The 23044-nt window shown below is 35.6% G+C and overlaps 5 protein-coding genes and 2 non-coding genes across 8 annotated transcripts; 6 read left to right on the plus strand and 1 right to left on the minus strand.

The window, feature by feature from the left end:
* Nucleotides 1-447: 447 nt before the first annotated feature.
* Nucleotides 448-4577, plus strand: LOC125209164 (uncharacterized). The gene is made up of 11 exons (XM_048108772.2): nucleotides 448-746; nucleotides 1295-1439; nucleotides 1570-1637; nucleotides 2747-2817; nucleotides 2990-3241; nucleotides 3412-3575; nucleotides 3661-3716; nucleotides 3790-3842; nucleotides 3912-4080; nucleotides 4168-4265; nucleotides 4351-4577. The coding sequence occupies exons 1-11, from the start codon at nucleotides 566-568 to the stop codon at nucleotides 4468-4470; spliced, it is 1377 nt and encodes a 458-aa protein (XP_047964729.2). The 5' UTR covers nucleotides 448-565; the 3' UTR covers nucleotides 4471-4577.
* Nucleotides 4578-4708: 131 nt separating this feature from the next.
* LOC125212197 (heavy metal-associated isoprenylated plant protein 28-like) lies at nucleotides 4709-6693 on the minus strand. 2 transcript variants are annotated; one of them, XM_089069333.1, is made up of 3 exons: nucleotides 6571-6693; nucleotides 5281-5356; nucleotides 4709-5159 (listed from the first exon to the last, which is right to left on the minus strand). In XM_089069333.1, exons 1-3 carry the CDS (start codon nucleotides 6574-6576, stop codon nucleotides 4783-4785), a joined length of 459 nt encoding a protein of 152 aa, XP_088925459.1. In that variant the 5' UTR covers nucleotides 6577-6693; the 3' UTR covers nucleotides 4709-4782. The 2 variants fall into 2 exon arrangements, with proteins under 2 accessions (XP_088925459.1, XP_088925458.1); XM_089069332.1 differs by lacking the exon at nucleotides 6571-6693 and having other exon boundaries at nucleotides 5281-5368.
* A 2279-nt stretch (nucleotides 6694-8972) lies between these two features.
* On the plus strand, nucleotides 8973-9495 carry LOC125209165 (uncharacterized). Its single transcript, XM_048108773.2, has one exon. It carries the CDS (start codon nucleotides 8975-8977, stop codon nucleotides 9383-9385), a length of 411 nt encoding a protein of 136 aa, XP_047964730.1. The 5' UTR covers nucleotides 8973-8974; the 3' UTR covers nucleotides 9386-9495.
* A 765-nt stretch (nucleotides 9496-10260) lies between these two features.
* APG7 (ThiF family protein) lies at nucleotides 10261-14734 on the plus strand. Its single transcript, XM_048118534.2, has 14 exons — nucleotides 10261-10692; nucleotides 11377-11594; nucleotides 11774-11965; nucleotides 12050-12104; nucleotides 12184-12278; nucleotides 12438-12627; nucleotides 12704-12812; nucleotides 12893-13037; nucleotides 13119-13277; nucleotides 13386-13574; nucleotides 13699-13899; nucleotides 14021-14136; nucleotides 14223-14379; nucleotides 14449-14734. Exons 1-14 carry the CDS (start codon nucleotides 10545-10547, stop codon nucleotides 14620-14622), a joined length of 2148 nt encoding a protein of 715 aa, XP_047974491.1. The 5' UTR covers nucleotides 10261-10544; the 3' UTR covers nucleotides 14623-14734.
* A 423-nt stretch (nucleotides 14735-15157) lies between these two features.
* On the plus strand, nucleotides 15158-15228 carry TRNAG-GCC (transfer RNA glycine (anticodon GCC)). The gene has a single exon. It is a non-coding gene; the product is annotated as a tRNA-Gly (tRNA).
* A 2132-nt stretch (nucleotides 15229-17360) lies between these two features.
* On the plus strand, nucleotides 17361-17431 carry TRNAG-GCC (transfer RNA glycine (anticodon GCC)). Its single transcript has one exon. It is a non-coding gene; the product is annotated as a tRNA-Gly (tRNA).
* Nucleotides 17432-20203: 2772 nt separating this feature from the next.
* LOC125211069 (U-box domain-containing protein 45) lies at nucleotides 20204-23043 on the plus strand. The gene is made up of 2 exons (XM_048110754.2): nucleotides 20204-20709; nucleotides 22037-23043. Exons 1-2 carry the CDS (start codon nucleotides 20429-20431, stop codon nucleotides 22887-22889), a joined length of 1134 nt encoding a protein of 377 aa, XP_047966711.1. The 5' UTR covers nucleotides 20204-20428; the 3' UTR covers nucleotides 22890-23043.
* The last annotated feature ends 1 nt before the right edge of the window (nucleotide 23044 follows it).

A 23044-nucleotide genomic window follows, 5' to 3' on the forward strand; every position in this document is an offset into this window, starting at 1 on the left:
GCCAAAGATGAAATTGAGTGACAGGTCTATCGCGGCCCACTAAAACTGGGCCTGTGCAATGCCCATTATTGAAGACATGTACGTTGAAATCTGGATAGAGGGGGGCTGTATCCATCCAATTTTTACTGCTCCCTCTGACCGCCGTCAGGAATATTATTTATGGACGACACATATTTTAATAAATGTTAAGAAAAGTAGATGGAAAAAAACTAATGGAATATGAGTCTCAATTGCATATATTAATTTTAAATAAAATAAGTGTGGAATGGATTAATGGAATGTGGGACCCTATTACCATTTATGAGAAAAGTTAACCAAAACTCCTATTCGCGGACGGACTAAAATGAAAAAACGGAGCTCCTATTAGCGGACGAGGGAGTACTAGCCACGCGCCGCGCGTCATTTTGTATCGATCGAAAAATCTAATTCAGTTTGTTTTCTTTCCGAGTTCTCTGTTCCGTCCAACTCAGTTCACATTTTGGTGGCATTCCTTCAGTATCGGCTACAAACTCCTGATTTTATTAATTTATTATTCACGACTGTAAATAATACAGAGTGCCGATAGATGGCGGCCTCTCCGCCTTTGTTTTACTCTTTCTCTCCTCGAATTATCAGCCGCCGGCATACCAATTCGGTCAATCCGCCGCCGTCGTCTTCTAGCTCTTGCTCCCCTTCTCCTTATTCTTCTTACTCTAATTTCTCGTCTCGTCGACCAGGGCGTTACTGGAATTGCATCACACATTCCGGTAGCCTCTTCCTCTCTCTAAAACTGTAATGTGTGGACGAGATTTTACAGATTTTCACTATTTTGTGATTTATTTACCGGCGATGGAATTGTAGAATTTCTGGAATTTGGTGATTGACTTGTTTTTTTCTTTACTGTAAAAACCTGGTGCTTAATCTCTTGCAATTTGATTGTGAAACTTGTTTATCTTAGCGGAATCGAGATCACGAATTTTGTGAAAAATATGCAATTTTTAATTATTGATTTTGAAATTTATGCTCTTGTTAGCCTGATGTATCCAAACTGAATTTGTTAATTTTAATTCCATTAACAGACAAAGCCACTTACTTGATTGGGTCACTCAATTATTCATCTGCAAATCTAATCATTAATCAATCATGCTTTGCTTAAACGTCATGTTCTAGCCTAATGGAATTAATCAATGCCTGTACTCCATGTTTGGTCAAATAAGCAAGATACATTCTTTGCTGACTCCATGTCAATGTACTTAATCATACAGCATGATAGCATATCTGCTGCAATTTCACTCGGTTAATTTACATATTGTAGGCTTAAAAGTTATCTGGAATCAACATAGCCTTAAGGCTGAAGCTATGAGTACCACTCAAGGAGATCTTTCTTCTTCAACGGCCATGATAAATTCGGAGGATAAACCCGATCATCTTCTTGTCCTTGTTCATGGAATCATGGGGAGGTATGCTGATTATTGTACATGGATTAAGTGAATACTGATAGCTATCTCGAGAATGTAAAGTAGATAGAAACAAATACTGTATTAAGTTGCACATGATTTTTATGTATGCTGAAGTTTCTGAGTATTGCAGTCCAAATGACTGGACGTATTGTGAAGCAGAATTGAAGAGGCGATTAGGCAAAAAGTTTTTGGTACATGGTATGTTTTCTTTTCTAATTGTTTCACATATATAAAGTCCACTCGATAAACAATAACTTCATTCCAATTTTAGTGTTTGTGTAGTAGTACCATTTTGTTGACATGGGGATGAAACTTTTTTGGAATAAAGAAAATGTATGGGGTAGCATTGCCACATTGTCATACCACTGATGATGCAGCAATATGCTATTTGGAGACTTGGACTATGTCTGAGAAGGTGGCCTTAGTGAAGGGTTTGGGGTTACAATATATGGCCTCATCATGTTTGTGGTATTGATAAAGTTTTCACTTTTTGTGAGTACATGTTCCCAATTTTGTTCTTTCCATACCTTTTGCATTATTCAACACATCATGGAGGTGGGGGTGGGGGTGAGGGTGAGGGTATATTTGAATATTACAATTGGGATAGATTATCCCTTATTGAGAACAATGTGTGGCAATGAATTAGAATAATGAGCCAATTTACAACTGCTAATAGTGCTTACTTTCCATGTATATGGGGATATAGATATACAGGGACTTTTCTTGGGGAACAACTGGAGATTTAATATGCAAAACAAAGCATCTTTTTGTCCTTGAGAATGCATGCAAAAGTCTGTCCGCATTTAATGTAGTACTCCCTCCGTTCCGCGGTAATTAAGTCATTTTGCCATTTCGGTACGTTCCATAGTAGTTGAGTCATTTCCTTTTATAGCAAAAGTCAACGCATTTCTTATCTCTTACTCCCTCCGCCCAAGATATTAGAGCCCTTTCTTTTGGGCACAGGAATTTAGGAGATGTTGTTCAGTGGTGTAAGTGGAGTTGGTAGTGAAGTAAATTTTTACCATAAATAGAAATGGCTCAAAATATGTTGGGACACCCCAAAAAGGAATAAGGGTCTAATATCTTGGTACGGAGGGAGTACTTTACTCTCTCTTAATTTATTCTTTCTTCATCTCTCTACCTTTTTCACTTTTTACTTTATTCTCCCATTATTTAACCCACTTAACACAATTTTTCTTAAATCCCGTGCCGAAAAGAAACGCCTCTACTACCGCGGAACGGAGGGAGTATAATCTTTAAGCTGCACTGTAATTTATTTTTGGTTTTTACTTCCTTTCTATTTGCAGTGAGTTCTTGTAATATGTACACCAAGACTTTCACAGGCATTGATGGTGCTGGTAGACGACTGGCTGATGAAGTAAGTTCTTTGGGTTATGCTCTTTCACACCTCTTTAATACTAGTGTGCATGGGTTGTGAACCACACTCATATGCCTGTGTCAAATGTCCTTCTACTACTCATTATGTAGAATCGTGTCTGAATTGACAACCAAAGTGTTTCTCTCATTTTGCTTTTCCTTTTCTCGAACAGGTCATGGAGGTCGTGAAGAAGGAAGATAGCTTAAAGATGATTTCCTTTCTAGCCCATTCATTTGGTGGATTAATTGCAAGATATGCAACTGCTGTGTTGTATACGCCTAATGTTTTTTCTGATTATCATGATGATACTGCTACAAACTCTGAAACCTCATCTTCCTCAAACGGTGGTTTGATTGCTGGCCTCAAAGCAATTAATTTTATCACTCTGGCAACACCTCATCTCGGAGTAAGAGGAAGAAAACAGGTATATTTTGCTGACTAAAAGATTGACTTGTAAATATATATTCTATTTGTGTTGATTTAAAACTAATAGTTTATAGTTAAGTGTAGAATATTACACAATTAGCTTATACTTGTGATATATAGTCATGTGGGATCTGACCTCCAGACAGTCAATTTTCTCCAATAATTCAGCTTCCATTTCTGTTGGGTGTGTCGTTCTTGGAGAAAATTGCTCCACCGATTGCTCCAATTTTTACTGGGCAAACTGGCAGTCAGCTGTTTCTCACTGATGAAGAGGCCGACAAACCTCCTCTATTATTACGAATGGTCTCAGACTGCGATGAAGGAAAATTTCTGTGAGGGAACTTGTTATGATGTTCTTCTGTTAACTTTTGTCTTGGTGTTCAGCTCTTAAGTTAATTTTTCTGAGTTACATTGCAGGTCTGCACTTGCTGCTTTCAGATGCCGGGTGCTTTATGCAAACGTCTCTTATGACCGTATGCTGATTTCAATTACTATAAATGGTTGTTTTCTGTTGCATTGATTACTCACATTCTTAATGATGTCCAGATATGGTTGGTTGGCGCACATCCTCCGTTAGAAGAGAAGAAGAACTTGTTAAAGTAAATTCACATTTCTTTGTTTTGTATAATTATCTTGATTAGTCAGAATTCTAATTTTGACACTGGCAGCCTACAAATGGGTCATTGGATGGCTACAAACACATTGTTAACGTGGAGCATTGCCCGCCAGTTTTATCCGAGAGCCCTAATTTCCCTTCAGAGGCAGCTGAAGCAAAGGAGGCTGCTCAAAATTATCTGAGCACACAGAACACCGTAGAATATCATGAGATTGTGGAAGGTACAATCCCAATTATGAATGAAAATCCCTACTCTATTAAGGTGTATCACTGTTCATCTTCTAGGAAATGAAAATTGTCTGTTACAGATGAAATGATACGTGGATTACAACGATTGGGATGGATGAAAGTTGATGTCAGCTTTCACTCGATATTCTGGCCGTTCTTTGCACACTTCAATATTCAGGTTAAGTAACAAACCAGCCTCATACATCATCCTACGTCTATGGCAACGATAGCTCTTTAATTTATACCTTTATTGTAATAAACAGGGGAAAAACGAAAGGTTTCATAATGCTGGAGCCGGAGTGGTGGCGCATGTTGCTGACACCATAAAGCAACAAGACTCTTCACCATGTATTGGTGTTAGCCGTTGTATACTCACAAGATGATGGAAATTCCAGTTTTTTCATTAGTTATATCATTCTCTCCCCTCAATGTGTATAAAAATTCTTAGGATACAATAATCTTTTATTGATAGATAACGATTATATTTCCATCCACCAATCAAAGAGAAGAAAGCATGGTTCCACATAATCTTAATTTTGGTATGTGAGGTTCCTATATCTGCTCTTATCAGTTTTTTGCAGCAACAGGAATGCGGAAGACGAAGGATAAAGGAGATGGAGGTGTTAAAAAGCAACTCTTACGAGTCCAAAATATAAGCATAGGTACAGAAACTGCACTCAGTAGCGTTGTTTTAATCACATTACAGAGCAACCAGTTGCGTTTTCGTCGCTGAAAATGGCTGCAGTGTGATTGTCAAGGACGTCCGACCCTGGTGGCTGCTGGTAGTAGCCGTGGTCATGGCCGTTGTAACCATGCTTACGGTAGTTGTAGGTGGAGGTCGTCTCAGCTGTGAAATAACTTGCTGGAGTGCTGTAGCCGTTCGTGTAGGCATAGTTGGCCGGACTCCCGGAGTAGTGGCTGTAGTAGGCGTGGTACTCCGGGTTGTACGGAAACGGCCAGAGCTCTGCCGTCCGGCCGGTCTTCCTTACAGTTTTGAGAACCTTTTTCTGATCTGCCCACCCTGTGACTGTCACCTTTTGCATGTCCATATCTATGTCTATGCTGTCCACACCTAATTCATATATTGCACCTCAATTAGTATATGATGATTCTGAATTTAATAAAGAATAATGTGAAATGGATGAATCAAAATAAATTTGATATGATAGGAATTGGAAGTAGAGGATTTGTACCATCTAATTTTGAAAGGGCTTTTGTTATTTTTCTTTCACATCCGGGACAATCCACGTGCACTCTCATCTCCACAATCTGAAACGACATTATTGATGTAAGATACATATTGAATAATAATATCACAATAATGAATAATGTCATGCATTAATAGCTTTGTCCCCACAATATATATTGTGATAATTGTTAGATAATAACATAACAAAGTTTGAAATATTACTCCAATTAATTTAAGCCTTCTCTTCAACTCTTAATTACATCAATTTCGTGATAAACGTACTCATATGTGACATAACAGTTACTTTTTGTAGAGTATAGATGATTTAGAGGGTATGTTTGGCCGAGATTACAAGTTCCTTAAAATAATTTATAAGATGTTTACGACTTTATAATTTTTGCAAAGTGTTTCAAAATAAGATTTTAACCATCTTTCAAAAATTAAGTTCCTCAACTGATTTTGTCATCATCTTACAAGCACCAATTCTTTTTTATAAACATAACCCTACTATGGACATATGTGTTATTTGTAATAATATTATATAGACACTTTCATTTTCATCTGTCTTTTATTTCCCCACTTTGATTATGATTTTTGTCTGGTTATGGAGCTACTATTAGAAAATAAAAGTATCAATAATTTTTAAACCCAATCACAGTAAAAGCGTTCATCCAAACTAAATTGCATGTAAATTGTTTGTCAAAATCATGACCTCGAAAATTAAATCACACAACATCTACAATGACCATTTTGTCTGTAGCTAGATGACTTAATGTAGAAGTCATATGCCTATGAATGTTACTTGTGTTATTAGTTGGTTGTGTTGCTTTCCATTTTTGTTCATTGTTGAAATAACGTTACGCGGGAAAGCTTGATTAAATTTCCATGAAACTTGCTAATTAGTACTTAATTACTTTATTGCCATTTTTGAAACTGGGAAAATTTTGTGTTCATATATTTCTAACAATGGAAAAAGAATTAATCCTTGATGGCTAAATAATTCATATTCTTTCACTTCTGAGTTTTGAATATAATTGGAATGTCTTGTATTAAGATGGAACACACAAAAAGCCTATGTTCTTATGTTTCATCTTATGCTTATACATATAAATGTATAATGTATTTGAAATGTATATTTAGACCTTGTACAGTTATACTAAACACATATTGATACATAAGATAAACAATGTAAAAAGCAAAAAGTTACCATGCATGCTCATGCACACATGTTCATCAATTCATACACATACATATGTATACACGACGGTACTAGATTGAAGAGAGGGAAACTAACCGACATGGCGAGACTTCACAAGAGATCAATTGGTATCTTCGTTCCCAAAATCTCCGATGTGTTAATATAAACAATGTAAATTATGAGATGATAGATGTTTTTGATAATTTGGCAATGTAAATTGTGAAATGATGTTTTTGATAATTTGGCAAGATCAGGTACACTGCATTTATATATAGCAACAGCTTCCCTAGCTGTAGTGTATATATATGTATGTATGTATATATATGATTAAATTGCAGAGCAAGTAACTTAAATAATGCAAGAAAAACTATTGTAATGCTTCTAATATTCAATTTGATCTGCCTACTGTTTTCCTACTGTTTTCCATCTGCCTACTATTATAATGCTTCTAGTAATAGAGGACCCAAAACATAAAATTACACTGAAATTATTACTAGTATTATTTTGCTTATTGCATATACTTTATTTTACTTTTTTCTATTTTTTGGTAAAAATGTGTATTTTTGACATAGTTTTTGGTGTTACAAAAAAAAATAGAAGAATAAAATGTGTGGTTTAGGTTGGGATGTTAATCTATAAGTCAAATAAACCACGTAAGTTGGGAGCGTCGGGCACTGTTGATGTCTCAACTTATATCGAGCTCTATCACTTATTATTATTAACAAAATATTATTGGGAATAGTTAGGGATGGGTACAATTTGGTCGATGGCCAAACCATCAAATAATGGAATTCAATTTTAAATTAGTTCAATACGTATTTTTTTCTTCTGTGCGTAGTATTATTGTCCATACATACATAGTGTTATTAATTATGTCCATAAAATACTTTTTAGTACAAAAAAAGTAAATGTATTTATCTCAAGATAATTAGGCCAATATTTGGAAAAAATTGTTTGGTTAAAGCTACAAAACCTCAATTAAGATATTTATATCGTTTAAATAATTTGATTAAAATTCTTACATCAGTACTCTAATAAATTAAATGAAGTTATGAAACGCTGATGACGCAATACTAATAAATTAAATGAAAATGTAGTGAAGTTTCGACAAAGTCAGATTGTTAGAAGCATCGGTGCAAATTAACACGGAAATGAGCTCCAGCTAATTGCTTTGAAATGTACACGAAAAATGAGCCCCAGCTAATTGCTTTGCAGTTACGAATATGACTGCTTAAACTTTTAATATTATAGTAGTAATTATATATGAAGACACACAATTTCAGGGTTTATTTTCAAGGCCAGTTGTTCGAAAATGTTTTCAAAAATAGCAACTTGGAATTTTCTGAATACCGACGAGTTAATTACAATGCTTCCCATGGTAGTTACTAGTTATGATTGCCCTCTTATTTTATTATTATTCCTTTTATAATTTCTGTATCCGATTAACTTTTTTACTCCCTCCGTTCCATAGTAATAGAGTCATTTGCCATTTTAGTACGTTCCATAGCAATAGAGTCATTCCCTTTTAAGTAAAAGTCAACATATTTTTCCATATCTACTTTGCTCTCTCTTACTTTTTTCTCTCTTCATCCTTCTACCTTTTTCATTTTCCACTTTATTCTCTCTTTACTTAACTCATCTAACACAATTTTTCTTAATCTCCATGCCAAAAAGAAACGTCTTCATTACTATGGAACGGAGGGAGTAGTTCGCTGCATTATTCCCTTGTTCCAACTCATTTTCCTTTTAGGAACGTCTCACTTAATTCTATCCCTTATTAATTGTCCACTTTTGTCATTTTTGTTGTCCACTATTAATTATCCAATTTTATTTTATTTACCATAAATAGTAAGTAGGTTTAATATTCCACTAACTCATTTCACTTACATTTTATTATAAAACTAATATAAAAAAATGAGACTCGTATTCCACTAACTTTTTCAATTCATTTTTCTTTATATTTCTTAAAATCCGTGCAAGAACCAAAGTGGACAATTAATAAAAGACTAAGAGGGTATTTTCTATTTTAGTATAATCTCTTCTTTATTCTGTATCATGATTTATCCTCACTCTTATCCACTCAACTCAATTCACAAAACAAAACAACACTACATAAAATCTTGTACCGGATAGGAAATGCTTCACTTTATGCGCGGGACGAGGGTGTACTATATATGTACATACTTATGTTGTTACTTAAAACCATTTTATACCAATTTGGACAGTTGCATCAAATTGATACTCTTTATTGAGCAAGAGAAACTTTCATGTTTGATCCATATGCTATAGAAGCCATAATCGAGAAAGATTACACAGTCGAATGAAAATGACGAGCAGCATTGTTGTGCAAAACACTAGTTCTTTTGATATAAACAAAGCTCATCACGTTGGTTTCTCCATTACAGTTTTGTTTCTAATGAGTGAATCCATTGTATAAATTCTGATCAATCAACTACTTCAAAACCCCACAAATCTCAAAACTAAAACAAACAAATCAAGAATGGCAGAAAGGGAAGGAGCAATAGTGAAGAAAGGCCATGAAGAAGGGCTAAAACAGGCGACAGCCCTCCTCGAAGAGTTCGAGCTGCCAGGAGGCCTCCTCCCACTGGCGGATGTGATCGAAGTAGGGTTCGTGAGGAGCAGCGGATACATGTGGATCCAGCAGAAGGCGAAGGTGGAGCACAACTTCAAGATGATAAGCAAGCTCGTGAGCTACGACACGGACATAACCGGGTACGTGGAGAAGAAGCAAATCAAGAAGCTCAAGGGAGTGAAGGCCAAGGAGCTGATTCTATGGCCTCCGGTGAGTCAGATAACTGTTGATGATCCACCCACTGGGAAGATTCACTTCAAGAGCCTTGCCGGTATCACCAAGACTTTCCCGGTCGAGGCGTTTGCTCCTGGCCAGTGATCGGATCAATCTTTGAATGCTTCCTCCTCTTCAACTTTCCTATGTTAATACACCAAATAATGAGCTCTGTTTGGATATGTCACCAAGCTTAAGAAGCATTTACACTATCTCACTGCAAACATGTTACAATGAACTCAAAATAAATGAAATTAGAAGTCGTAAGCAACCAAGCCAGTGCCACCTTGTGGTGAACTAGTAAGCAACATTTCAGCATTCCAAATACCTAAACTATAATTGATGCATTTACGGATTTAAAGATAGTCTAGATGTCTCATTATCAACTACTAAATCATAAAGATAAGTACTAATGTACTATATACAGTAATTAATACTAGTACTAATATATAGATTATCAAATAAATTATGTTTACAATGGCTTAAAAGTTCAAACAGAGGTAGGATTCCAGAAAGGTAAACACTAATTGGTGGAACTAAATTAAGCATTTTTCACATAGAGCGATTATCAGTTCAATAATTATGTTGGAATATAAAATGAGAGAAAAGAGAATAATAATTACAAAATACAAAAATATCTTCCAGTCTAAAAATAAAAGGAATAAAATATATTTTAAAAATTGCAAAAGTTATTTGAATTATCTTTGATTTGATGCGAGCTTCAAAAATATATTTGAATTTTGTGAAGAAAATTGAGTGACAAAAGTTAGTAAAATGTAAAATAAGCATATAAAAAGTGAGAAGTAATTAGATTTTTAAAATCGGATCTCAAAATGCAACATACGATCTTTAAATCATACGTAGAGTATATTAAATCAAAATCTCTATTTCTTTTAATAAATTAATTAAATAAAACATAAAAAATACCCCAAAAATGGGGTCGCTGACGTAAATATTTAAGCAATCGAGATGTTTTGTTTAACTATTCAAGAAACATGGATTTAACAGGTGTTGAAGCAGCGTATGGATCGGATTTGGAAGATACAGAAATCTACAAGACTTCAATCCAACTTTCTTCTCACCTCATCCAAACCCGAGAACGGCACAAACTCCATTAGTCCCAACTGTGTGCCCTAATTTTCTTCTAATTTTTCGCAGCGTTTGGGTATAGAGTTGTGCAAGTCGCAGATCCTTATGCGGCGTAGTTTTACCCCAATTGTCAATACTATTTGATCGATCAAAGCAAAGAGGAGCGTAGGAATTCATGTCGTCCAGTTCGGTGGATGAAGGGAATGAATCAGTTCTTCAATTCGCTCCTTTTCAAAGTGCAGTGGACGAGGGATTTTGGCACAGATTGTCATCACTGAAGCTCAACAAGCTTGGGATTGACGAATCTCCTATTCCTATCACTGGTACACTTTAAATTACACCTGGATTGCTTCCAATTTTCAAGCTTGTTTTGGATTGATTCATGACTTCCACAAATTAAAACTGCGTTGAGATCAGTGCATTGTGCTGTTATTTGTAGGCTGCAATCTCATCGGCATCACTAATTACTTTTAGGTTTATTCATCCAGTTATGTCTCATGGAATGTCATTGTTGCTTTACTGCTAAATTTGTTCTATCCCCTTTCAGGTGTGAATTTAAGTGTTTAGATATGATATTATAATTGTATGGCATCAGTAATGCTAATCAGATTGTAGGTATTAATTAAGGGGATAAAAATATATTGGGCATACAAATAAATCAGGGTTATGCAGTGATAATACTTCACAGGTCCTAGGTTCCCACTGAAATCCCCCCCTGAAAGTGTAGAAAATGTCTAATGTCAGATTGGAAATGTTTGGGCCATTGCTAATCCATTGCATGTTACTAACATTGCTGGTTTTCTTTTATTAGATGCTCCCTAAACTACATGCTTTCACTGTTAACCACTAATAAGCAGTGGTAACTACCTGACTTTTAGAGGTTAATGAGGATACCCTTTTTTCGCAAGCACTGTACTTTGAACTAATTGACTTCTAGGGACTAGGGAGTACCTGTAGCTATTTGAACCATGAAGACGTTTTCACTTCTATTGTAACTCTCATGGCAGGTTTCTATGCCCCTTCTTCACATCGGCAAGTATCCAATCATTTAACTCTTTTCACGGAATCATTACCTCCTGAGTCTAATGAACAATCACTTGAGCCTGTATTAAGTCGTGGGAACAGGAATAGATGTCCAATCCCTGGTATTCTTTACAATACAAACACATTGGAGGGGTTCCAGGCTCTCGACAAACAAAGCCTACTCAAAGCAGAAGCAAAAAAGGTCTAATTTTTATTAATTGTTTTATCTTTTTGACTCGCCTTATGCATAATTTATTGAGGTTGAGGCTTTTCTCTTCTGCTCCAAAGTCCGAACTCATATTTTGTTTGAATTGATCTTTATGACGAAAAATCTGCTTGAATTTGGGTATGTTCTCATTTCCATGTTTTGTGAAATGTCAGATATTGGAGGATATCATATCCGGCAAAGTCCAGGAGGACTGCAGCCTTCTATCAAGATTCCTCGTCATTTCATTTGCTGACTTGAAAAAATGGAGCTTTTATTATTGGTTTGCTTTCCCAGCATTGGTTCTTGACCCTCCAGCAACTGTTGTTAATCTTAAGCCGGCTACTCAATGGTTTAGTAAGAATGAGGTGCTTTAAATATCAAGCTGCTGGTATTACTCTCATCTTTTTGAGATGTTAAGTTTGATATATAAGATAACATTGTGCTTGTAGGTGGAGTCTGTGACGGCTGCTTGTAATGATTGGCGCAATATGTGCTCAACAACTGGTAAATGTCATCCTTAATAATTGTTAGGTAGGTGTCTTTACTTCCACTAAGTAACAGCTAAAGGTAAAGTCTTTTGCAGATATTCCTTTCTTCCTGGTATCCATTCCTTCAAATTCTGCTGCGACTATTAGGCATCTGGCTGAGTTTGAAGCCTGTCAGAGGGATGGTCATAAGGTTTGTCATATGTGTATTGAAAGGATTGTGATAATAAAATATCAACTTAAACCCAATTGCAGAAAAGACATATGTTGTTAATATCGATGTCTTTGCACGAATGAAGCTGAATGACCAATCACCGCTACATAATTGAACCACATGTCCAATTCCCTGCAGATCCTGTTTGGATTTTATGACCCTTGCCATCTTCCAAATAATCCTGGTTGGCCACTTCGAAACTTCTTATGGTATATTTTCAGAAGATGGTGTCTTCCTAAGGTTCATTTTTTCTGCTATCGTGAGAGTCGTGGTTTGGCTGATTTAGAATCATCGTTGGTGGGAGAAGCATCAGTATCAAATTCGCAAGGTAGATCTACCAGAATATCTGTCTTGTTTCAGAAGTTCCGTTTTTTATGCATTCTCATTCGAGCATCTTCATTTAGAGCTGAGAAATCATGAGAACGTGCCAAATGCTGTTGGCTGGGAACTCAATAACAGAGGGAGAAAGGCATCAAGGTGCATTAGTCTTGCCAAGACAATGGATCCAAATAGGTATTCTGCAAAATCTACTACTAGACAATTCAGAACCTCTTCACAGTGTCCAATTGTTAGTTTTACATGGATATTGACAGGTTAGCAGTTGAAGCTGCCGATTTAAACTTAAAGCTTATGAGATGGCGTCAGCTGCCATCACTAAATCTGACTGTCTTGTCATCTACAAGATGCCTTCTTTTAGGTGCAGGTACACTTGGATGCCAGGTTGCTAGGATGCTTATGGTATGGATTTTAGAAATCTATATATCACACAATATTTGTGTCGAGCTCACTTGCCTTTTATACTTTTATTAATTATTTCAGGCATGGGGTGTTAGGAAGATCACATTTGTTGATAGTGGTAGAGTTTCTATGTCTAATCCACTTCGGCAGTCGCTGTATACCTTGGATGATTGTCTGAATGGTGGTGAATTTAAGGCCATAGCAGCTGCTAAAAGTTTATCTAGAATATATCCAGCAGTGGTACATAGTGTTATCTTCTGTATTTCGTTCATGATGTCAATTTCTTCACACAAGGGCACGTTCTTTTTATTGTCTTTCTCACTATTTCATGTGCTATATATATCGCAGGAAACACAATCAGTTGTAATGGCTATTCCTATGCCTGGGCATCCTGTACTGAGCCAAGACGAGAATAGTGTGCTTGAAGACTGCAAACAGTTGCATAACTTAATAGATTCACATGATGTAATATTTTTGCTAACTGATACACGAGAAAGTAGGTGGCTTCCAACTCTTCTTAGTGCCAAAACCAACAAGGTTGATCCTCTTTCCTCCTTGAGTATGATTTTTCTGTAATCATCATCTGAATTCCTGTTATATGTTAGCCAATGAATTATAGTATCTGGTTACTGATTTATGAACTTGTTTGCTTTAAATGTAGATCGCTATTACTGCTGCTCTCGGGTTTGATAGCTTTCTAGTTATGCGCCATGGAGCTGGTCCTTTTAGTTCTTCTCATGAAATAAAGACAGAAGCTGTAAATGATTTATCTGCTGAAATCGCAACCATCTCGCTTGAGGGGGAGAATAGGGGGCAGAGATTGGGTTGTTACTTTTGCAATGACGTTGTTGCTCCAGTTGATGTAAGTATTTTGAAGTTACTGATCTCGGATATCACGCCCCCCACCCCAGCACACACACATCTATGTTTTCCTTTCTTTATTACAGAGAAAACAATCTTAACTGTTCTCGTCTGCTTGGCAGTCAACCTCTAACCGTACATTAGACCAGCAATGTACTGTCACACGTCCAGGACTTGCTCCTATTGCATCTTCTCTCGCAGTTGAGCTTCTCGTAGGTATTCTACATCATCCTTCTGGGTATGTCTATTCTGAACACTTTCTAGCTTTTATCCGTGAGTTCCTTTCCACGTTTTTCCTTATCTTTTCTATTATATCCATTATAGGATATCAGCAAAAGCTGAATTTTCCAGCACAATTGATAATGGCGGCGATCAACCTCTCGGAATTCTGCCCCATCAAGTGCGAGGCTCTCTGTCCCAGTTTTCTCAGATGATCCTCGTCGGCCATGCGTCTGCAAGTTGCACTGCTTGTAGCTCCATTGTAAGATTTATTTCACAGAATATTTGAATATAAGGCATGTAATTTGTTGATTAAGTTAAACATGCGCAGGTTGTGGAGGAGTATGAGAAGAGAGGATTGGATTTTATACTTGAAGCCATCAACCATCCGACGTATTTAGAAGATCTAACCGGACTAACTGAACTGATGAAATCAGCCGGCAAATTTGAAGTGGATTGGGCTGATGAAACTGGCGATGACGATGATGAATTTTCTCTCATTTGAGTTTTAATTAACGTTGGCAATAGAGGTTTGTTTTTATTAATTTCAAAATAAATTGAAAAAAGGATTGGTTTAGTTGAATGCATGTTAATTGCCTTATTCTAAAGGCTAACAACATCGTTTCCTTCTGCATAAATAACGAGTATATTATACATGGGTGTGTCAACATATACTCCCTCCGTCCGCGATTAGGAATCCCGGTCACTTTTGCGCAACTATTTTATAAAAATGATAAAAAATAGTTAAAGTGAAGAAATTATAAAGTAAAAGAGAGAATACTGTTGCTCAACAGTATTCTCTCTCTTACTTTACCATTTCTTCACTTTAACTATCTTTTATGATTTTTATAAAACGGGGGTGCAAAAGTGACCGGGACTCCTAATCGCGGACAGAGGGAGTATCATTTGTGACTATTTTCATTTTATATGTATAAAACCACAGAAACTCATCAAAAAAATAAATACGCTGTAGTAATAAAATAAATACTCTGTATATGGAATTTTAATAATAAAAACAGATAGCTTAGGCTAATACATTAGCACCAGTGGTCTAGTGGTAGAATAGTACCCTGCCACGGTACAGACCCGGGTTCGATTCCCGGCTGGTGCAGTTTTATTTAATTTTGTTTTTGAGAATTTTTTAGAATATTTATAGGCTGGTGCAACAATACGCAATTTTTCAGCTGGTGCAATTTTTCTTTTGTTCAAATAAAATGAATACGCAGGCCGTTATTCTTTGTTAGTTGTTAGACCATCTCCAACAATACATCAAAATTTCTCCAATCGTACACCAAAGGCAAACCCATTTTTGGGTTTTTGAATGGATTAACACCAAATATGGTGGTTTACTCCAAAATTTTGTTAGACAAATACTCAAAAATGGTGTAAATATAAATATGGCGTAAATGATTGAAGTAAAACTATTTTTTGATGTGACATATACTCAAAAATGAGTTTGAGTTTAGCGTAAATGGTCGGAGATTACGTTAGCAAGTTGGAAGTGACCATCTAATTAAGTGGATACAATTAGAAGAAATACTAATCACGTTACTTCTTGAAACAGGCTTAAATCAGATTTGCACCACATAAATTGAAAAGCCCAACACCATTAATTTATGAACTGTTTGGATTCCGTATGATAGAATTTGGAAGTCACGTTATATCCCAGCCAAGTGTTATATGGCATTTGCACGTGTACAAAATTTGGAGCACCATATAATATGGCATCATAGTTTGGGCCAAATATTGCCAACTTCAAATCCAAACACATGATGGCATTGATGGGTATAAAAAAACTTTGCAACTTCTCATCAATTGCTACTCCACGTGGCTGGTAAATGCTAAACTTGCCACCATCCCTTTTGCAAACATGGTGTGACTGTGACAAGTTTAGTTTTTGGGTATTGGTAATGAGGAGCAAGTTTGTAGACGTTTTAATTCAAGTAGAAGATATTTCTCCTCAATTATTCAGTTCAATTTGAAAGATTATATCATATGACTAAATATATTGAATTATTCAGTTCAATTTGAAAGATTATATCATATGACTAAATATATAGTACTATTACTTTCTATATTTAGTTCATAAAATTGAATCTCATAACTTAATTTTAGATAAATAATTATATGATAATAAGTTATAGTCACACCTATCCAATTAAAATAATCTCACAACTTAATCTTAAATTAAATTATGATAATCGTACGGCAACTAAATGGATTAGAGTTTCTTCTATATTGCATTCAATATTCTTTTCGCATAACTTAGATCTTGATCCAATGTTGTTTTTCCTTGAACTTAATTTACATTATTGCTCGATAAATATATCTAGGAGTATTTATTCTTTATTTAATCTTATTACACACTACGTAGGAAAGTCACGTAATTATATACACGATTAAAATTAGACTAACAAATTGTATTTCCATTTTTAAGATTTACGATTTTTTTTTTCCTTATTGCATTTATGAGAATTTAAGGGACCTATATGCAGATTATCTAATAAGAATTGAAAAAATAAATATATGCAGTAATTTATCCAGATTTCGAAGATATGGGAGACCAAACCAGTAGATAGAGCACACGTGTATTGCAATTTTCTATAAAATTTATTAAATGTATTTTATTGAATACAAATATTAAATAGAATCAATATGATGAGTAGTAACGTGGAAAGTTGGCTGGAGAATACGTATATTGATTTTGTTCTCTCAAGTCCAAAACAAAGGCAATACATATATGATTGCACTATAATATTATGAGGTACCAACTATAAATAGACTGGTAAATTAAACCAGACAATTTATGTGAATAATTGAATTTAATAAATTGATGAAAATGTTCACGAATTTCAAATGTAAGAACTCAATATTAAAGTATAATATATTTTAAATAGTAAAATAAGGAGTAATTTTATTTTATTAACAGGTAATCCGAATCTAACCCGACTCAATCTAAATATATCGAGTTCTTATTAGGTCTATTCAATAAGAACTCAAATCCAATAAAATTTGACCAAAGTTTTGCATCATTTGGAAATTTCTCAGCTATACATACCTACGTAGGTATATGAAAGCTGACTATCAAATACATGTAGGTATGTATACATACCTACATGTGTGAGGACAAGCCATCGCACATAGTGGCATATGGAAGCTGACTATCAGACATATTTCTCAGAATTCTGTTGTAACGAAGTAAGTGCAAATAATTTTAACAGATATGGAAAACAAAGTAGAAAAGCACCAGTGGTCTAGTGGTAGAATAGTACCCTGCCACGGTACAGACCCGGGTTCGATTCCCGGCTGGTGCAATAAATTTTTGAATATTTTTAGTAATAATATCCAATGAAAATGGGATTATCCATTGTCCTTTGCAAGCAAACACAAAATAACGATGATGAAAAAGATAAAATATAGATAAAGTTGTATAACCTTTGTGCTTTAATTCTGGCTTTCCTAACTATAACCTGCCAAATTCATGTAAACTTCATATTTGGGTCATTTCCACTAAGAAATTTATATTCACGTTTCCATATACGACCGAATTAAGACCTCGTTTTCCTTCAAAAAGATTAATTGAATTGGGAGGAAGAGCCACCATCTAAGTAGAAGCAAATAGTGGAAATCCTAATCACACCAGCTTAGATATGGACCATATAAATTCAAAGTCCAACGCAATTAATTTTTCATTAATAGAACTAATATTTTAACCATTTCTCTCTCTCTCTCTCTCTCTCTCTCTCTCTCTCTCTCTCTCTCTCTCTCTCTCTCTCTCTCTAACTCTTAGTTAATTTATCAAGTTGATTTTAAAAATTAAAATGCGTATAGTCTATTACCAAGATAATTTTTGGTGAATTATCTCGCAGCAACATTTTATTACATAAAACACGTTGCCATAATCTGTTATTGCATTTTGTGATATAATTGGAAGTTACATTTATTATTACTCCATGTAAAACTCTCACTGTATAGTTGTAATGTTATTAGATACATGTACTAATGTATATTTGTTGGATAATTGTGCATTGTAGTAATTCATTAGATTAGTCAAACAACGTTGAAACATGGAGTATAATTGAAGATGTTGAGATTTATTGACACAAGCATGTGTGTTTAGAGAAGTGGGCGTTATAGAGATTTATATAGGATTAGATGCAAATTTAGAAAGAGCCAAGTGTTGTATGAGAATTGCACGTGTACAAAATTTGAGTGCATGGAGCACACCATATTGTTCCACACATGAACATGTAAATTGATTAATAGTTGGAGCCAAATGCCAATGCCAACTTCAATTACATGATGAATTTAATTAATAAAGCTTTAAAAGTTCTTCATTAATGCAACTCCACATGGGTGGTAAATGGTAATGTTGCCACCGTCATATTTATCATATTTTTCCCTTTCCGATTATGTACGGGAATTCAATTTTCAAGTACGTTTTTTCTATTCTAATTAATATGCATATTTATAAAATAAAAGGAGAAGTTGTGATGCCGAGGATTATTTCTAATGTCGTGACAACAATTTTTAATTCTAATTATTTTCGGATCACTTTTGTGACCAATCTTTATTCTAGTTTATTCAATCTTGTGAAACAACGGAGGTGATCACGTAAATAAATGAAACTTTCCCTTCAGAAAAAGATTAAATAGAAAAAGGAGTGGTATTTTTCTAGGAATGGGAGATGAACTTGAACGGTATACTAACAAATTGTATTTCTTTTTTATGATTATGAATTTAATTTGGTCTGATTGCATTGATGAATTCAGGAGACCTACAAATCGAAATGCAAATTATCTCAAAAGAAATGCAAGTGAAAATAATGCAACACGGTGACTTATCTTGGTTATGAAATGTCCTTTTCTAATTTAGATATGGGAGACCAAACCGCTACATAGAGCACACGTGTCTTGCGATTTTCTATAGAAATTTATTGCCTAATAAATGAATCTTACAGTATTAAATGTTTATATATTACAAAAATAAATAGAATCAGTATGATTAGTGGTAACGTGGAAATTGGCCTGGACAATATATATCTAGATTTTGTTCCCTCAGAGTCCAAATTATAAGGAAACAAGACAACATGATAATAAATTAATAATAGCACTATAATATATCATGTGAAGTCGTTTGATATATGCATTCATCTATATATAGTTGGTAAACACCAGGCAATTCATGTGATTAACTGAATTTGTTTAAAAGATGAAAAGGCCATACCCACTTCTGAAAAATTGATTTTATGTATACATAAATGGGATAAAATAGAGGTAACTAGCCAGTACTCAATCTTCAAGTATTTTAGTAATTTATATCCATAAATTAAGAAGCAAGATTTATAAATCAGGAAGTAATTTTTTTTTTACTTTATATTATATAAATTCATATGATCATAAGCAAATACAAATGACAAAATATTTATAAGCTCTTATTAATTTTATCCCATTGCAGCCTACATGTGTGAGGACAACTGAACAAATAAGCGGTTTTGGTGGAATATGGAACCAGACGATCAAAGCATTACACCACAATAAGCAATTAATGTTGGTTCAGAATTATATTTTAACCATATAAACAAACTAATTCTTAATTAAAATAATAAATTCTGTAGCTTAACAATGGAACCACAAATCAGAGATAGTTTTTCTACTCATAAACAAATACATTCGATAATTATTAGAGGATGTAAAAGATGAATTAATAATCCCAACCGGATCTGTTAGGTATACCTGCGCGATATTGATCAGTATTATATCTTATAATGTAAGACTGTAAGTTTAAAAAAATAAAGTTGCATCCATTAATAAGTAACATTATGTTTAATTAGCCCTTGAGGAATTAAATTACATCAATGATTAGGTCATATCTCACTAATTCAGTGTCCCAAAACGCCAGCCAACTAAAATGCTGGATATCACATGGGCATTTGTGGGAGTTCCAAAATCTTTTATTAATTAAGCCTCCATTAAAATATTTAATAATCCCATTATCTAAATTCGTGAAATTGTACCGGAAAAAAATTAATAAAATTATATTTCTATTCATCCTACGAAAGAGACAGATTGCTTAAGCTGCATGTGCTATCTGCTTCTTTTGTATCTTCTCGCAAAGTCTCTGATTCTCTCTCAACAAAAAAAGTCAGACATAAATGATTATTCAATATTCAAATAATTGGTTAGGCAACTACAAATTCGACACATACTTCTTCAAATACATCATTCTTTTTCCATAACCAGCAAATTAAAAGATTTTTATCTAGCTCGAATTCGGCGGCGGCGGAGGAGGCTATTGTGATTGATACAGAGATGATTACGTGTGAAGAAGCGAAGATTGAAGATCGGGATTGGATGGCGGCGTTGAAGAAGTCGGTGAAGATGCTTCATTTCGGGGGGCGGGAAGAGAAGGAGGCGGCGGCGAGGGAGATGAAGAGGCTCGCGGCGGAAGATGTGAGTCGGCGGAGGACCATGGCGGAGTTCGGCGTTATTCCGCCGCTGGTTGCTATGGTTGGATCGGCGGCGGCGGCGGCGGCGGCGCATCAAAGATTGGCTGTGCAAGTGCTTATTGAACTCGCTAATGCATCTTTCACGTGAGTTTTAAATTTTAATTAATTTGTTTCAATTTCATTTGAAATTGGAGTTTAATTTTGAGGTCTTGGTCATCAATTTGAAAATTATTGTTGTTTTTTAGACGAATTAAATGGGATTAAGCAAATAGTCTCTAATCTAGTTGGATGATTGAATATATTTTATTGCGGGAGGGGCCGAAGCTATACTTATTCTTTATTAGTTGGAAAAATGTTACTCACAAATGGAAATTGCAACCATTATGGAGGCCTACTGCCCATTAATCACTTGTGGGGTGGGTGGAGTGGCCGGTGTCGTAGACGCCAACTGCGGTTTCCGGCAGCGCCACGGCTTCGGAGAAGTCTTCCCCGATATGTAGTAGCGGACACAAATGGAGCTAATTTTTAGAAAAAGAAAATATTTACATTTATTAAAGTTTTATATAAATTGTTATGCAAAAATCTCTATAATGATATGAATCACTTAAAAAATATACTCCCTCCGTCTCTGATTAAGAGTCACACTTTCTCATTTCGATCTGTCCTCAATTAAGAGTCACACTTCATTTTTATCATAAATAATAAGTAGGTCTCACATTCCACTATCTCAATTCACTCACATTTTATTATAAAACCAATATAAAAAAATAGGTCCCACATTCCACTAACTTTTTCAACCAACTTTTCTTTATATTTCTTAAAACTCCGGTCAAAGTTTGATTCTTAATCGAGGACGGATGTATTTAGGAATATAATTTAGAAAACATACTTGCTCTTACCAATTTTTTTCTGCATAATCCCCTGCCGATACGACTATATTCTAGGATTTTTTAATTAAAAGTTAGGTGCCTCAACAATAGGACTTGGACTTTGTTTGGTCGTATGTGGTGCTTGAAATTCTAGTTTTATAGGATGATACAGAGTGGAAATTGAAGTTCTTGGTGTAAGGATATGATTGACCCAGAAAATATAATACTATAACTTACAGGTATAGGTTGAAGATAACGATAGCTAACATCACTTTTAACTTTAGCATATAGTATAATATGTCATGAAGCATATTTTGCGTTTTAATAACTTAACAAGCCTAATAATTCGATCTCTCTTTTCCCCAAGTGGGAGTGGGTGGTCTCTTTTGGTGCGCTGACTCTGCACCAATCTCCACGGCTCAAGGACATTTCAAGTAGCATAATTCAAATTCATGTAAATGATCATAAAATAATGGGTTGCTGATTTTTGGCATGTTTGTTTGAATATGGACAATACAAAACTCTGATTTTCACATTTTTTCAATCTTGTTGACTTATAGTAGTTCTTGAATGACTAACATTTTTTTGTGCTTCTTATTTAGGAACAAGGCTTTAATGGTGGAGGCAGGAATTTTATCAAAATTGCCCAAGAATTTGAGTTTGTTAGAGGAAACAGATAAGAGAGACTTTGCAGAGCTCCTCCTATCTATATCAGGCCTAGCCAACACTCAATTTCCCCTAAACTCATCAAGAATCATTCCAACTGTAGTCTGCATTCTTGAATCAAGTTCAAGCATAGAGACAGAAGAGCTCTGCTTGAGCACATTGCACAACCTCTCTTCGGTTCTAGACAACGCGCCAGCCCTGATCTCAACGGGGATCGTGACCAGCCTAACGAAGCTAGCCTCGGTGAAGGAGACCTCGGAGAAAAGCCTAGCAACCTTAGGCAACTTGGTAGTGACCTCAGCCGGGAGGAAGGCGCTGGAGCAGAACCCCACGGTGCCCGAGGGGCTAATCGAGATCATGACATGGGAGGAGAAGCCCAAGTGCCAGGAGCTCTCTGCCTACATTTTGATGGTCTTGGCTCACCAGAGCTCCCTGCAGAGGCAGAAGATGGCCAAGGCCGGGATCGTGCAGGTGCTTCTAGAAGTGGCGCTGCTGGGGAGCCCGTTGGCGCAGAAGAGAGCGCTGAAGCTGCTGCAGTGGTTCAAGGATGAGCAGCAGACGAGGATGGGGCCACATTCGGGGCCCCTGCAGGTGGGGAGGGTGTCGATGGGATCGCCTCTGAGTGAGGAGGATGCCGAGCAAGGGAAGAGAATGATGACCAAGATTGTGAAACAGAGTTTGTATAAGAACATGGAGACCATCACGCGTCGTGCTAATGGAGCGGCCGGAGATGCTTCCAAGCTCAAGGCTTTGGTGGTTAGCACCAGTTCTAAGAGCTTACCATATTAGAAAATTCAGTCATAGTAGTACTTTTTTTTGGTATATACAAAGGAATGGGTACAACTGGTGGTTGCACCTCTGGTGCAACTACATGTTTGTGATTCTGATTGTAAATCCTGGATGATTTATTTTAATAGTAATAAATTTTTGGTGTATTTTTTAAT

Source organism: Salvia hispanica, chromosome 3, assembly GCF_029641045.1.
Source record: "Salvia hispanica isolate PSC_SH4W2 chromosome 3, Shi_PSC_v1, whole genome shotgun sequence".
NCBI lineage: Eukaryota > Viridiplantae > Streptophyta > Magnoliopsida > Lamiales > Lamiaceae > Salvia > Salvia hispanica.